Source organism: Rhincodon typus, chromosome 11 (assembly GCF_021869965.1).
Source record: "Rhincodon typus isolate 14 chromosome 11, sRhiTyp1.1, whole genome shotgun sequence".
Lineage (NCBI taxonomy): Eukaryota > Metazoa > Chordata > Chondrichthyes > Orectolobiformes > Rhincodontidae > Rhincodon > Rhincodon typus.
In genome coordinates this window covers 40,036,498-40,053,418 of record NC_063342.1, presented here as the reverse complement: position 1 = coordinate 40,053,418, position 16,921 = coordinate 40,036,498, and the positions used below count along the sequence as shown (strand labels likewise).

General features: G+C 39.8%; 1 protein-coding gene across 1 annotated transcript in view; it reads right to left on the bottom strand.

Moving 5' to 3' along the window:
- efhc2 (EF-hand domain (C-terminal) containing 2) overlaps nucleotides 1-16,921 on the bottom strand; it is a 103,222-nt gene that overhangs the window by 68,184 nt on the left and 18,117 nt on the right. Inside the window, exons 5-8 of the mRNA XM_048603354.1 lie at nucleotides 15,987-16,210; nucleotides 12,305-12,553; nucleotides 4,173-4,280; nucleotides 3,925-4,063 (exon numbers count right to left, since the gene is read on the bottom strand). Coding sequence (XP_048459311.1) covers nucleotides 3,925-4,063; nucleotides 4,173-4,280; nucleotides 12,305-12,553; nucleotides 15,987-16,210 — 720 coding nt within the window. The remainder of the gene's footprint in view (nucleotides 1-3,924; nucleotides 4,064-4,172; nucleotides 4,281-12,304; nucleotides 12,554-15,986; nucleotides 16,211-16,921) is intronic.

Genomic DNA, 16,921 nt, shown 5'->3' with positions numbered 1-16,921 from the left:
TGATGTTATCTAGCATGGTGACAAAACGTCTGAACTATAACCAGCCAGCTCTGCTAGCAAATCAACAACCAATGCCCTCAAGTTTTGGACTCCTCCTCTCTGGGGAAAAGATCTTGACTATTCACCCTATCCATGCTCTTCATGATTGTATAAACTTCTATAAAGGTCACCCTGCAGCCTCCAATGCTCCCTCTCCCTATAGCTCAAACCTTCCAACCCTGGCAACATCCTCGTAAATCTTTTCTGAACCTTTTCAAGTTCCACAATATCCTTCATAAAACTGGGAGACCAGAATTCAATGCAGTATTCCAAAAGTGGCCTAACCAATTCTTACTAAAAAGACAACCCCATTCCCTCTGCCACCTGCCTATTCTTTTATTAGAACACGCATCTTTTGATATTTACTTACCCGCCCAGATCCCCTTGCAGCCACGTCTCTGAGATGCCCACAACATCATGCCTGCCTATTTCAATCTGTGCTACAAGCTCTTTTATCTTGTTTCATATTCTCATTTAAATACAACATCCTCAAGTCCTGCATTGACTGTGCCACTTTCTCATAGTTGTCCCCTCATCTGCTGTGCTTCAAGTTAGTTTCCTTATCCTTTCTATAATCTCTGCTCTAATACTTATTCTGGAAACTTTAAGACCTCTCCTGAGCCCTCTCCCCATCTAACTAGTTTAAAGTCCACCCTAATTATCAATTCTGCTAGGATCCTGGGCCCAGATAGGTTCAGGTGGGACCTGTCCCAACGGTACAGTTCCCTCTTGTCCTAATACTGATGCTAGTGCCCCACGAAGTGGAATGTTGCTTTCCCATACCACTCCTTTAGCCACAAGTTTACTTCATTAGTCTTGTTATCTCTTTATCAGGCAAGTGGACACTGTTCCAATAATCTCATGATTTGAGCTGCATAGATTTGGCAGGCTTTGGGGAATCAGGAGAAGAATTACTTGACACAGAATTTTCCAGCTCTGGCCTGCTCTAATAGCCACATTATTTGAACAGGTGGTCCAGTTCAGTTTCTGGTCAAAGGTATCCCACAGAGTATGGTGCTTGGAGATTCAGTGACATTCATTAGTTGCCGTTTTTCTATCCAATCCAAAACATTGCCCAAGATTTGCTGCATATGGGCAAGGACTACTTCATTATCTGAGAAGTGATGAATAGTACTGAGCACTGACAAACCTTCAGCAAATATCCTTTCTGTTCATTTTATGATGGAGGGGAGATTAATGATGAAGCAGCTGAAGATGGCTTGTCCCAGGAATAGCCTGAAGAACACATACAGGAATGTCTTAGTCTTCAAAAACCCCAGCCATTGTCCTGTATTGAGTATGATGTGAAACAGTTACAAGTTTTCATTTTGTTTCCCTTGGTCTTCAATTCAGCCAGGACTCCTTGATGCCACATTTCATCAAATACTGCCTCAATAGCAATACAGTCACTTTCACCTCACCTTTAGAACTCAATTGACGGTGGAGTTGAAGGACTGCGTGTGGGTTCTTGATCGGAGCTCATCTGCTCCCGTGTGCTTTCTTTCCTTGTGTTTGTCTTTATTTAATCTCTGCTCTTTTTCTTTCGTTTTTTCCCTTTGTCTCTCTTTTCTCCGGAGTTTTTTGTGATGGGTTAGTTGGTGAAATCAGCTAGAGCAGGCCATGTGCAGAATGGCGGCTTCTCCCAACGTTCAGGTGGTGACGGACGCGGCTCCTGTGACTGGAGGTGGTGGCATTTGTGGTGATGGTAGCAGTGATGCCCTCCCAGCGTTTGGGGCTGGCGGTGGCAGCAGCAGCAGCAAAGCTCCTCCAGCAATCCGAGGCGGTGGTGGCAGTGGACTTTTCAAGGTGGCGGTGCTGGAGCATGACAGTGACGGCAGCCTGGCCTGGCAGCTGAGCCAGAGATTCTTGTTTGCAGTAGGCCCAGAGTAGAGACTCCTGGTATTAGTGTGGCAGCAGTGTGGCAGCAGCGTGGTGTGGCAGCAGCATGGTATGTCTGAAGCTGTGACTCCTAATTTCATCGAAGAGGCGGCAGAGCCAGGGACTCCTGGTTGTGGGTCCAGCGTGGGACCTGACATCGGTGGCAGCATTGGCCCAGCGGTGAAGAGATGGTGCCAAAAGAGTGGTAACTCCTATGTTGGTGGGTCCAACGCAGGCAGCGATGAAGTGATGGAGGTGCAGATGTCATTGGTGTGCCAGCTCAGGACTTTCTTTCAGTTATATCTTTCATCCTTTTTATTGTGAAATTATTCCCTTTCAGTCATATCTTTTATCCTTTTTATTCTTAAACTATTCAAAATGGCGCCAAAGTGTGGCAACTGTTCAAGCTTAAAATGCAAGTGACAATAAATAAATCATTTATTCAATTTGTTTATATGTTTGAAATGAGGTCTAGACCTGAACATCCCTGATAGAACCTAAATTGTACATAGGCAAGTTATTGCTCATTACATATGAATGAGGATAGACTGTTTGCAGCAATAATTGGTTGGATCTGTTGTTTTGCACATGAAACATAATTAGGCAATTTTCCACATTGCCAGGTAGATGCCATTGTTTTCGCTGCATTGAAACAGTGTGGCCAGGGCAAAACTAATTAGGAGGACAGGTCTATTGCCGGGATACTGTCAGGATCTATATCCCCTGCTGTATCTAACGCCTTCAGCCATTTTTTGATTATATTTGGAGTAAATTGAATTAGCTGAAGACTGGCACCTGTGATGGTGGGTAATTCAGGAAGAGACCAAGAAGGATTATCCATTTTACACTTTTAGATGAAGATCATTGCAGATGCTTCAGCCATGTCTTTGCACTGATTTGCTGACTTCCTCATCAATGGAGAAGAGCATATTTGCAGAACCTTCATCTCAAGTTAGTTATTTAATTGTCCAGCAGGATTCATGACTGGATGCAGTAGGACTGCACAGCTTTGATCTGGTCAGTTGGTTATGGAATCCCTTTGCTCAGTCAATCACATGTTACTTCTGGTAGTGGTGGAGGGTTGCTTTTCAGACTGGAGACCTCTGACCGGCGGTATGCCACAAGCATTGGTGCTGGGTCCACTGTTTTTTTTATCATTTAGATAAATGATTTGGATGTGAACATAGGAGGGATGGTTAGTAAGTTTGCAGATGACACCAAAATTAGACGTGTAGTGAACAGCCAAGAAGGTTACTTTAAAGTACAATGGGACCTTGATTAGATGGGCCAGTGGACCAAGGAGTGGCAGATGGAGTTTAATTTAGGTAAATGTGAGGTGTTACATTTTGGAAAGGCAAATCAGGGCAGGACTTATACACTTAATGGTAAGGGCCTGGGGAGTGTTGTTGAACATAGGGAGTGCTGTTGAACATAGGGAGTGCAGGTTCATAGTTCCTTGAAAGTGGAGTTGCAGGCAGACAGGTCAGTGAAGTAAGTGTTTGTATGCTTGCCTTTATTAGTCAGTGCAGTGAGTATAGAAGTTGGAAGGTCATGTTGCGGTTGTACAGGACGTTGGTTAGGCCACATTTGGAATATTGCATTCAATTCTGGTCTGCCTGCTATAGGAAGGATGTTGTGAAACTTGAAATGGTCAGGAAACAATTACAAGGATGTTGCCAAGGAGGGTTTAAACTATGGAGAGAGGCTGAATAGGCTGGGGCTATATCCCCTAGAGCGTCAGAGGCTGAGGGGTGACCTCATAGAAGTTCATAAAATCATGAATAATTCTCTACTTCACAATATTTGGACCTGACAGACTCTTCTGGGCAGTAATGGTCTTCAGACATTTAATTTCTAAAAACATTAATTTTTTTGGCTGTAATACATTCTATATTATCAGACAGCTCCATAAAGTTAGCCTAAGTTCCTACCTGTGCCTTTGTAGCAGAAGTAGTGCATGATGCAGATAATAGAAGGACAAACAAAAACAAAATAAAATTGACTCACCAACACCATATTTATTCCGGTAGTATTCTTTTGTGAATTCATCACAATCACAGAGAACTATTTTTCGTCCCCAGGCATTTATCACTGTCCCAATCATTAGATCACAGTCCTTGTAGAACTCCTGGTACACACTTCCAGTCTAGAATATTACACACTTATTCAATTATAATTGTATCAATAATTTAATAAGTCTTTTTAAAAATACATTATAGTGGGAAAATTTTTAAATGCTGATTTTGATTACATACCTTAAGGCTATCAAGGACATAGCGGCTGTCATGCCTTGATGGTGCAGTAGTGTTCAGTATTGTGCGATCTGTAATTTCGCCAGGATGATATAACCGATCTGGAACAATCTTTCAACAAAAATAGAATATTCAGAAAAATATTGAGAAAAAGTATTTGTCTTGTTTTGCAAAGTCATGGAGCATAATAGATTTTGCAAAAAGTAACCAACCAGAAATAAGGGAGCATCTTGGGAACAGTGATTGTAATTTGACTAGATTTAATGTTATGTTTGGGTGGGAGGACAAAGCTTAAGTAAGGGCTGCTGAAGAAGTGATACATAAACTGATTGCACTAAATGGGGATGAACTGTTAATAACTGTAAACCTACAAACAGTAAAAAGGTATTTAGAATATTATTTCATACAAGACTAAAACATACTCAAAAAAAGAAAACACTCCACTGGAGTAATTAGACTCCATAATTAACAAATGACATAAGATATAATATAAAGCTAAAACACAAATCTTAAAAGAAGACCAGGGGAAATCCAGCAGACCGATAAACTATAAAAATCAGAAATGGAATACAAAGAACATATAAAAGCTCCAAAAAGAAAAAAAAGTGATAATTGCAAGGATTACTAAAATTAATAGTAAATATTTTTGTTAAAGTATTAAAACAAAGAGAGTGGCTAAGGAAAGCTTGAGGCACTTAAAGACAGACACAATATTGCAATCAACAATGAGGAAATGGCAAACTTATTAAATGGGTGTTTTGCATTTGGTGGTGTGAAAATAAAATCAAAATGAAGACTTAATTGGATTTAAGTAAAAACAAGACATGGAGAAATCAATGAGTCTTAAGATAAACAAATCTCCAAGACCTGATGCTTTCTACGGAACAGCATTAAAAGAAATGCATGGAAGAGATTGTAGAAACGTTAGTTACTGACTGCATTTTATCAAAAATTAGCTAGGTGTCAATTTGGGAGTTTCATGTAGTGTTTTCCTTTGTGAGCTCCAGCAAATTTTCTCATGCAATTTTATGTTGTTCACCTCATCATGTATGCACTGTACCTCTATGATGCCCTACCCACGCTCTTACGTACCCACCAGTGGTACAAGTACTCATCACTGCTGGGACCTTCCAGAATATCAGGCACAGGTGCTGTATTGAAAGCCCAGCTGCGCACCAAGGTCAGCACTGTCAGATATGAATAGCCCTTCACATCAAATATAGTGGGAGGAAAATGAAAAACAAAAACTTCTGAGGGTACATATATGGTACAGGTGGCACTTCATTGCAAATAGAAGCTCATTTCCATGAATGCATTGCTATTTCACATCATCATCTGTCTAATTAAGTGTCCTTGAAACTATAGTTACAGTAATCAAGTTTTACAGGCTACCCGCCTGAGCACTATACCATTTTAGAATCCTGTTTTATAAAGTAGAGTCATACAGCATGGAAACAGACCCTACAAAGAATACTACTCTTTCGCTAATACCCAGCATAGCGTAACATCTTGTCATTGTTCAACGTGGGAGCATTGCATGCATTCCATATCATATTCGAAGAGTTGAAACATTTCACTTTCATTCAACCAAAACAAGAAAAATGATGAAAAAGGCAAACAAAAAAAGGTGTATTTGCTTCCAGGAACAAAGATGTGCAGTTTAGGTGGATTGGCCATGCTAAATTGACCAAGGATGTTCAAGGATGTATAGGTTAGGTGCATTAGCCATGGGAAATGTAGGGTTACAGGGAAAGGGCAGGGAGAGGGGTCTGGGTGAGATGCTCTTCAGAGGGTCAGTATGGATTTGTTGGGCTGAATGGCCTGTTTCCACACGGTAAGGATTCTGTGAAACCATTTCCCTTTTGAGCATTAACAAATTTACAGTCAATGAATAATTACTGCACACAGATCACACGTATAGGAAAGTGCTGCTTGCTTGTTATGCTTGACATTGCAGTGCTCCATCATGCTGAAAGTGATATTCTTCCAGCTCAATGTTCTTAGCTTCTGCCTTGGAACATTGCTCCCACTGTCCGAGCTATTCAGCATCCATCACATCCCCTCATCGCCTGCCTCAGTTATGCAGACCACAGCATGCTAAAACTAAGTGGCACATTCTCTCTCTACATTGCAAGCCCCCTCCCCCAACCATAAACCCCACTCCTCTAGACCAATCCAATCATAAGAACCTCATCTTCTGGAGATCTTCACCATGGCCCTGGTGGAACAGTAGGTTACATAGTTCCTGAACTTGGATTTAATCAGGGGGGATTGCATAAAGAAGTTGTCAGTCTTGGTTATGTGAGGTAGCCCTCATCTCTCAGTAACCATCCTTTGTTAGGCATCCAGCTGTGAAATGAAGCAGAAAAACAAGAGTTCTCACAGATGTAAGCTTCATGGCAGCTCCCAGGGTACTTGGTGGAGGCTTCCAAGATGTCGTATCAATGATCACAGATAACTTGTACGTCGATGGATTGAAACCCTTCCCTGTTGATCAGGTCTGCTGTGTGATGATATGGCATTCTCAATGCCATGTGCATACAGTCTATAATGCCTGCACCTGGGAGATACCAGCTGTGTTTACAAAACCTACTGCCCAAACTGCACCACTGACCTCATTACAGGGTCATGTGGTCTAGTACAAATTGCATCATTAACATCCTTGATACATTTGTGGATTGAGTTTTGAGAGATGTCACACAGGTTCCCAATGAATCCTTGAAAGCAGGCACTTGGATAAAAATTTAGTGCAGTATCACTTTGATGGCCACTGGGATATGACGGCTACCCACCTATGTTGCCTCTAATTTTTTTTTGGGCCACGCAGACCTTTGAAATTAATGCACGGCAGTGACTTCCAGAACCTGAAATCAATGGGTCTGTGCACCAATTGGCATGAGCTGGCCCTCCTAGTGGCTGCCATGGCCTTGCCCCTCAGCCCCTACAGGTTGCAGGTTCTGCTCCAGCTGTTGGCATAATTCTTGATGATGTCCCATGTCATTGGTAGCCTTTGGTGCTAATATTTCTCGCTCATGGAGGAAATGGAATTGAGGATGATAAACTCTGGGCTTCCTGCACTTCTTCCACATCCTGAAAGGACCTTCAGCTGCAACTTCTTCATATGGATGCTGTTTGGCTGCCTTTAGAGGTTGGTGTAATTCAGGGCTTGGTGGCATATCTGTTCCTCATCAATTTCCCTGTGCCTTATGTTTAAATGTGATGATGACCCAAGTTGTTGCTCGATCCATTGGTCGCAGTTCAAATCATTCTGTGTGGGAAATATCAGAAACAGGTTGCTCGTGATATAAGCAGCTAGCATTCAGATGAAATAAAAATGATGGTTTAGCATGGTTCTCCATATAGTGGGACATGGAGGGCTCCAACAAGGAAGGCCATGGAATGTCTGTACATGGACCTTTTACATAGGCGATCTTATTACAATGTGTGCAGCACAAGCTATGCCGTGCAAATACAAAGGAAATTGTAAGTGTGGTGAGATAGTTAAAACTTTATCTCACCCTCCCCCAGCAACATCACCCAAGAAAGGCAACATTGCATACAACAGCACATTGGCAAGTACTTCCAGGTTAAGGTGAGAGGAAATCAGCTCAATTCCCCTGTGCAGCCTATGAGACCTTACAAATTGAGGCCTGCAGGTGACACTTTTAAGATCACCTGTGATTACTTCTTCCTCAGAGACATGAGTGATTGTAGGTGACTTTAACCTGTCTAGCTAAGTGCCTGATTAATGCAATCATTCACATCTTTCACATTTAGAACACATGTACTCAGACAGAAAGTAGCTATGTAGCTATGTAGATGGACCACTCTGGGTGTGGTCACAACCATTTTCCATTTCCATGTGTATTTGTGATTCGGATGAAGATGGAAGGTAACACAGGGTGCGCTTGACAGAGTGAGCTGCAGGCTCAGCCTGGTAATCAAAGGTCCTCCTAAAACCTTCATGTTTCTTTCTTCCTTGCACTCCCTGTTGACCCCATCATTGCTGAGCTGCCACACTATTCCACCTAACGCTTTCATTTAAGATTTTATATTGCAACATTACCCCCTTCGCCAGCTCGATAAATTATCAACAATCATGTTGCATTGCCTCTACGTCAAATTCAGGGTGGTTATAACCATCAATGACACCTCTTATCATGCAGTAATCCATGTTCTCCAATGCACCACCATAACCCACTCCAAGATGTTGAGTTGCCTCTCTTCATAATTATTGTCCTATCTAGAGCTCAGCATGCTGTTTCCAATCCCTGCAATTGACTTTACCAATTTTCATGCCACAGCTGTGGCCTCTGATAACCTTACAGTCATAGAAACATAGAGATATACAGCATGGAAACAGACCCTTTGGTCCAACTCGTCCATGCCGACCAGATATCATAAATAAATCTAGTCCCATTTCCCAGCATTTGGTCCATATCCCTATAAACCCTTCCAATTCATACACCCATCCAAATGCCTTTTAAATGTTATAATTGTACCAGCCTCCACCACTTCCTCTGGCAGCTCATTTGATAAATGCACTACCCTCTGCATGAAAAAGTTGTCCCTTAGGTCCCTTGAAAATTTTTATCATCTCACCTTAAACCTATGCCCTCTAGTTTTGGACTCCCTGGGGAAAATACCTTGTCTATTTACTGTATCTACGCCCTTCATGATTTTATAAACCTCAAAGAAGTCACCCCATAGCCTCTGACACCCCAGGCAAAATAGCCCCAGCCAATTCAGCCTCTCATGATAGCTCAAATCCTCCAACCCTGGCAAAATCCTTGTAAATCTTTTCTGAACCCTTTCAAGTTTCACAGCATCCTTCTATAGCAGGCAGACCAGAACTGCATGCGGTATTCCAATAGTGGCCTAAGCATTGTCTTGTACAGCTGCAACATGACCTCCCAACTCCTATACTTGATGCACTGACCAATAAAAGCAAGCATACCAAACACCTTCTTCACTATCCTATCTACCTGCGAGTCCACTTTCAAGGAACTATGAAACTGCACTCCAAGATCTCTTTGTTCAGAAACACTCCCCAGGACCTTACTATTGAGTGTGTAAGTCCTGCCCTAATTTGCCTTTCCAAATAGCAGTACCTCACATTTATCAAAATTAAACTCCATCTGTTACTCCTCAGCCCATTGGCCCATCTGATCAAGATCCTGTTGTACTCAGACGTAACCTTCTTCACTGTCCACTACACCTCCAATTTTGGTGTCATCTGCAAACCTACTAACCATCCCTCCTATGTTCACATCCAAATCATTTATATAAATGATAAAAAAAACAGTGGACCCAGCACCGATCCTTGTGGCACACCACTGGTCTCAAGCCTTCAATCTGAAAAGCAATGCTCCACCACCATTCTGTGTCTTCTACCTTCGAGCCAGTTCTGTATCCAAATGGCTAGTTCTCCCTGTATTCCATGTGATCTAACCTTACGAACCAGTCTCAGGACTGAATGTGTCCCACTCCTGGATGGTTGGGTTATGGAACACTTGACCTTAACGGTCCACGCAGCCACTTGAACACATCCAATCTGTTGGATGGAGATAGGATGCTGCCCTTGACTGACTGACTGAATGTGGTAGGACTTTCTTCTGATGAGATTCCCCTTTGAATTTACCCCTTAGAGTTTGAGACATAGCCATTTGGCTGAAGCACATGTTTGATTTGCTTGCCACATAACCTGCTGTAGGTGTGACATTAACATAGCATCCTGAAACAGAAACATGTCCACTCCTTGACTGATCACTGACAACAACCAGGTTAAGCTGCCTTGCTTTGTGTCTACACCAAAAAGCAAGGTAACACAAAACTACTTGAGTAAAGGGAAAATACTGCAGATGCTAGAAATCAGAAACAAACACAAACATAAACACATCGAAACTCTGCCCATCTGGCAACATCTGTGGAGACAGAAAAGAAGAGTCTGGCATGACCCTTCTGTGTCAGGTATTTTTCCAGCATTCTCTGCGTCTTAAACACAGAAGTACTGTCAGCCTTTAAGCTCTGAAATAGGAGGCAAGGCAGGGCTAGGCAGAGCTGCTGTATGGATCCAAGTAAGCACAAAGACAGTGAGTGCTAAGAAACCTAGTGAAGCAACCCAAAGCATATCCTGCTCTTTTACATGAGATGTGTGCCTGTCTCTGCTTGCAAAGCAGCCGAGCAGCAGTATTACAACACAACATGTCAGTGCACTCCAAAGGGCAAAAGTGAAGTAGAGAATCTTCTAAATGTATTGCAGATACACAATGATGATTGGGTGAAGCTGATGCGTACCCAATGCCAACATCCATGGACAGAGGTGAGGAAGGTCGCTGGCCTTGGAGCACGTTCCAAGATGTCGGGAATTACTGTCTAAAATGGAGGTCGGGAGGAACAAGCAATGAGATATAGCTGCCAAATAACCGCTCTGACCTTCACATCAGAAAATTGTTGATGTCCAATTTCTCTCCAGTGCATGGAAAATCGAAAATTGCATATGAATGTGTTGAGATTAAGGACGGATGAAACATTAATGCACGCAAAATAGGCATCTCACTGCTCATGGGCAAGATTTGCATCTTGCTGTTCAAACCCTCGGCAGGAAAATTGTAATTTTGTTTCTCAACAGCAAGCATCTAATCTTTTTGATTTTGTCATATTTTCTCCAACTGGCTCACAAGTGCCCATGTGGACAAGAGCAGGTGCTGGAGCCAGATAAGTAGTGGAGTGTCTTCAGCAGAGGCCATAGGAGATTTCAAGCTCTGCTGAGCTAAATGCAGCTGCTCATGTGGGCTGTCAATAATTAGAATCCTTCCAGAACAACAGCAGAGAATACGCAACAAACAAAAGCAGAAATTGCTGGAGAAACTTAGCAGGTATGACAGCATCCATGCAGAGAAAACAGAGTTCATGTTTTGAGTCCAGTGACCCTTCCTCAGAACTGATAGCAGCTAGGAAAACGTAGTATATATGCTGAATTTATGCCAATCTTAGGGGAGGGGAATAGGGCTGATGCAGTATGTGGATGAGTGGAGAGAGGAGAGAGAGAAAAAGAGAAAGAGAAGGAAAGATGGTTGGCAGACAAAGGGATTGTTGATGGTGAATCAGGGAAGAAGAGAAGCTAAATAGGTGGGGGCTATCAGTAGGTGAAAATAGATTGGCTGTACTGAAATCAGCACATTTCTTGACAGAACCTGGAATGTTGGGCTGGATATTAGCCATGGAAGGAGGTGTTCATGCTCTAAAATTATTAAACTTGATACCAGTTCCCTGGGAATGACAGAATGGAACAGTCCTTGGGGGAGGAATGATTGGGCCCGTGAGGAGGGTCCCATCTGATCTCTTTCACCTCCCTCATCCAAACTTTAAGGTGAAAATAGTTAAAACTATTAATTCAAAAAATATTCAATAATGTAACTAAAGTTTGAAAGTGAGTTCAAACCAAAATACTGCAGACATTTGAAGCTTACATTGAAATTGGCTCCAACTCTTTGGGCATCCAAAATGCAAAAGGAGTTAAAGTGACAAGCCACAGAACGCTCAGATCATATCTGTGATCCCAGCCTTTTTCATAATGGTAGCTAGCCCAGGGACAAAGGCAGACACTTTTCAATAAATCTCATTCACTTGTGCTTGTGTCTCCTTAGCGCATACTGCTCTGCAGTATCAGCAAAATAGCCTTTTTAAAATCGATTCCATCCACATTTTAAAATGGCTGCTACTGATGAGTAAATTAACTCTTCCCAGAAATTTCCAGCAATAGTGGAACAAAAGCAAACTCATTATCGCCTGGAATGTGACATTCTTGGCAATATGTAAGAATTTCAGCCAAGTCAACACAAAGAATTAGAAGATGTGATGTTTATTGCAGTCGGAGCTGAACAAGAAGACCTTCAGAAGCCATTTTTGCTTGACTTGTGCAAATAACTCCACAGTTATCAGCTACAAATGGTTTCTGATGATGGTACATCGAATCCACTTCATTAACTGAGCGTTTCAACTCAAAATCCCAGTCACATGACTGCAACTACTAGCTTGTTGACACTTCTTATATTTTATGAGATGTAATCTAGTGGAATGTTTAAGGAAATTTAGAAATAACAATAACAAATTACAAATATTCATATTCATACCTTTGGTAGTTTGCTTCGGTGGAGGAATACAACAGCATCTCTACCTGAATTTGGCTGAAGTACCTCCCTGATTTCGATTGTATCATCTGCCAAGAAATAGTGCAAGATGAGTTCCCTGAAGTCTCCAAAATTAGATTCTGAATCATCCCAGTAACAGTAAAATCGCAGCACATGTGTGTCATGGTCCAGGAACTGCTTAAGTTTATCAATCTTCTCATAGGGACGAAGGGGCTGCATATTTTTTTCCATCTACAAAGAAATACAGAAGGTGCACAAGGATGATGACCATCAAGAAAAGCTACTGGTTGCACCACAGTGACATTTCTTCCAAACAAACATCCCTCACTGTCCAAACTTAATATTTTCTAGCTTGCTAAATGGGAATATGCAATATGAAGAAGATGCAAACAGCTTCAAGAAGATATAGACAGACTCAGGGAGTGGTATATGGCAAATAAAATATAATGTAGAAAAATATAAAGTTATCCACATTTGTTAAGAAGAACAAATGTAAAAAGTATTTCTTAAATAGTAAGAGATTAGAAAGTGTAGATGCACAAAATGAACCTGGCTGTCTTTGTCAATACAGTAAGTTACTGAAGGCTATCATGCAGGTGCAGCAGGCCAGTAGAGAGGCTAAAATAAATATCTCTTTATCAAAAGAGGATCTGAAAATAGGACAATTGAAATCTTACTTCAATTGTATAGAAGCTTATTCAATGTTAGGAAGGATATTACTACCACAGAGGGAATGCAAAAAAAGTTTACCAAACTTTTTCCTAAGTGGCTGGGTCTGTCCTATGAAAAGAGATTGGCAAACTGGGCCTGTATTGTTCACAGTTTTGAAGAATGACAGGTGATCTCATAGAAATCTACAAACCACTTAAAAGGAATAGGTAGGGTAGATGCAGGTAAGATGGTACCCTGCTTGGGGAATCTAGAACCCTGGGACAAAATTTCAAAATAAGGCAAATGCAATTTAGAATTGAGATGGGAGAAATATTTTTACCCACAGGGGTTATCAATCTTTTAGGTTATCAATCCTAGAGGGAAATGGAAGCTTAGTTGTTAAGCATGTTTAAGGTGGAGATTGACAGATTTCAAACCACTAATGACATAAAAATATGCAGGAATAGTTTGGAAAATAGGCATCGAAGTAGGTGATCGTCTGACAGCTCTGCAGTCCTGCCACATATTGTTGTAAACGGTATTGGAGAATTAAACAACCAACAGCAGGAAAAGGATCTGGGAACATTCCCATCCACAAGAATTGGGTGGCCATCATCTCAGTGCATAAGACAGAGTTGAAGAATTTGCGATTGTTTCCAATCAGGAATGTGAAACTACTTAGTAAGCATAGGTACAGTAAAAGAAAAGTATCCATGGCTGTTCTACACTGATGGAAATTGGAATTTTACAATAAAAGCAAACCAAAAAATTATGCCCTACACATTTGCATTTCCTGTCATTGAATATTTTAAACTCTCAAGGACGGGAAATTGAGTTCATTTGCTTACAAAAATAATTAATGTTAAACTGGATCAATAACAACTATTCTATGTTCTTGGTAATGCTTTCAAAACTAAGTATTAGAGGTCTGCCAATGCAAAATTTAATTCAGTTTCTTCCCTCTAGTTTAAATTCAGCAGTAAAAATACAATTATTGAAGGTATTCATATTCATAGCATTGACTAAATAAAAAATTAATGCATTTGAAAGGCAAAAGCTAATTCTTCAAATTAAAAAAAGACATTTATTTCATTATGATGTGAAAATATATTTATAAACAGTTTGTTTTAATAAGTGTAATTAATTTTCACTAGATTATTCAAAAATTCTATTAATAAGAAAACGTTCTTGTTGATTAAAGCTATTTAATGTATTGGTTTCTGAAATTATTTGAGACAAGACATTAATACAGTAAAGACATCCTTTAAGCACACATTTTTAAAATAATTGTATATATATTTAAATACGTATGCATATATTAAAATCACAACTATAATCAGATGTATAGGAACAATAGTTTTATTTACATTTACTTTTGAACTATATAAAAGGAAGTAGAAAAATTAAATATGTGCAAATGTGTTTGTAATGATGCTAGTATACTGGCCTGAATTTATCTACATCAGGCATCAAATTAAATAGCAAATGTTATACTTAATTCTGTACATTATTATTTGACCAATTTAACCTTTCAAAAATCATAGGAAATTAAGCTTGGTTATGTGATGCCATTACATAGAGAATGGGGAAAAAAGCATTATATGCTCATAGACAATACTTAAGGTCCCAATTCCATAGAATTTCCATTCAATAGACTGGAGGGGAACAAACAATCGAGCTTTGTTGATCAACATAATTTTAATACATTGTGTTATGTAAAATCAGAAAGGTCTCATGTAAAATATGTCTTTTTATGAAGCCAGTAAGCTTTACTTGGATGATGTAAATAATACCCAACTGTGGACCAGTTATTCAGGAACTAGATCTGCTAGATAAAGCATTAAGTCATTATATGCATTGTCTTGAAGCTAACTAATATTTCAGATGGTTCAAAGGATAATTGGATTTTTTTATCACTGGCTTGGGTCACAGGAGCTGAAGTTCAATTCTTTTTGCCTATAGTAAAGTTAAATTCCCCAAGCTAATTTCCCAAGACCTATTCTGCACCCTCACCACCAGCAAATTACATCTCATTGACTATGATGTCATCTGGAACAAAAGCATTTTGTATTTACATTTATTTAACATTGAAAATTGTTTCCAGGAAATTCACAGAGCTGTCATCAACAAAAATTGGCTTCAAGTCAGAGAAAGAGAGATTATTCACTTGAAACTTGGTTGAAGAAGCAAGGTTCGAAGAAGGTCTTAAATACAAAAAGAATGTTGGGTAGGCAGAGGAATTTCTGGAACAAGAGCAAGTAAGGAAAGGATTCAATCTTAAAAATGTGGCAACAGGTGAAATAGAATCAAATGCAATACAGAAGTCTGGTTCAGATCATTTGTGAAGTGGCTTAGACTACATTCAAGATCAAGATCAGGCCATTTAATACAGTCATTGTACATAGATTTTTGGTATCCTGTATACCTTATTTGTTTAATTTATTTAAATACATTGAGTTAGTTCATTCAGAATCTTAGTTCAGCTTAATATGCCAATGTTATCAACATCCACAGTGGTACAGATGAAATGAAATCCAAGGATGAATTGCTACCTTGGATTTCACATGTCCTAAAGATCACAAATCATCGCACCATGGGTTTGCAGTTTCTGTCATATGGAAGTATAATCCACTTAGAGGAAAAAAGGGGCAAGAAGAAAAGTCTTCTAGAAAGGTATTAAAGCTGCATCACCTGCTGGTAAAGTTATGAAAAATACAAATTCTATCACAGAAAGACTATTTCTAAATATATGTAAAAATGAATTGTAAATGCTGTGAACGTAAAACAAAAGCAATTTATAAGTCATTGTTTTATCCTGAAATTCCTGGGTAGCCTTGATCACATCAAAACACATATAATAAGACATGAAATTTTTGGTAGCTTATAATACAAACCAGTGGCAGTCTGCATTCTGTATTATATGTTTCAGATTAGAACAGAATTTTATTGACATATCTGCCAGGTTAATTTTCCCCATATATTTTTCCTTTTATATAAAAAGAGTTATTCTTACTTCTTCACGTTTTGAAGTGTAAGGATCCTCAGGAATGCAGCCAGGTGGGTTCAGTTTAACACCCATTTTTCGCAGAAAATTTCTTGTGAACTGGTCACAGTCTACAATCATAAATGTCTTTGAATAGAAAACAATCTCTTGACAAATGTTGAAGTGATCCACTGTGTAAAACTGATCATCATTTGGAGGCGGAAGCGGAATACGGTGTCGATGAATTATAGTTCCTAAAATATAAACAGAAATCTTAGGTTTAAGCATTTTGTTCTGTTCCATGCTACGCGTTTTCAAGTTGCTACATTTTGACTATTTGCTATCCTGCTTGGTCTACATTATTTCAGATCCTTTACTTTTACATATGGTCTAATTCCCCGCAATTCAAAGCTAAACTATCGGTAATGGATAACAATGAAACAAAACATATTTAGGAGTTATCTCTGTCCACATAGTGAGAACAGGGCTAGCAAGCAATTAACTTCATTGTAGAATACTTACTGCTACACTTCTGCTGACAGCATTCAAACCACGCAGTTTTTCATAGGCCTAGGAAGGGTCTCATGAATACATACAAATAAGGGTGCTACCATATAATTAGGAGCCCTCTGCCATTTTAATTCAAAATACATAAGTCTGGCTTGCACTATCCTGCCTTGAAATCCTAGCAGGATCATCTCTCAGTGTCATTGAAGTAGTAAAGTAGACATACATACTGAAGTAATTACACATAGAAAGTTGTGCACCTTGTGCTTTTTGCAGCACAAGGAAAGTTTCCAGCTTTTTCATTTACTTTCTCACTTTTCTTTAAGTATACCTAGGTTCTATTTGGACAGAGGTTATGTTGGAGGAAATGAAACAACAACAGCGTTGATACTTAAATCTGCCTAATGAGAGGATAGCAGCAGAGCTGCTCAAAGGAAGTAACATTCATTACAGTGTGT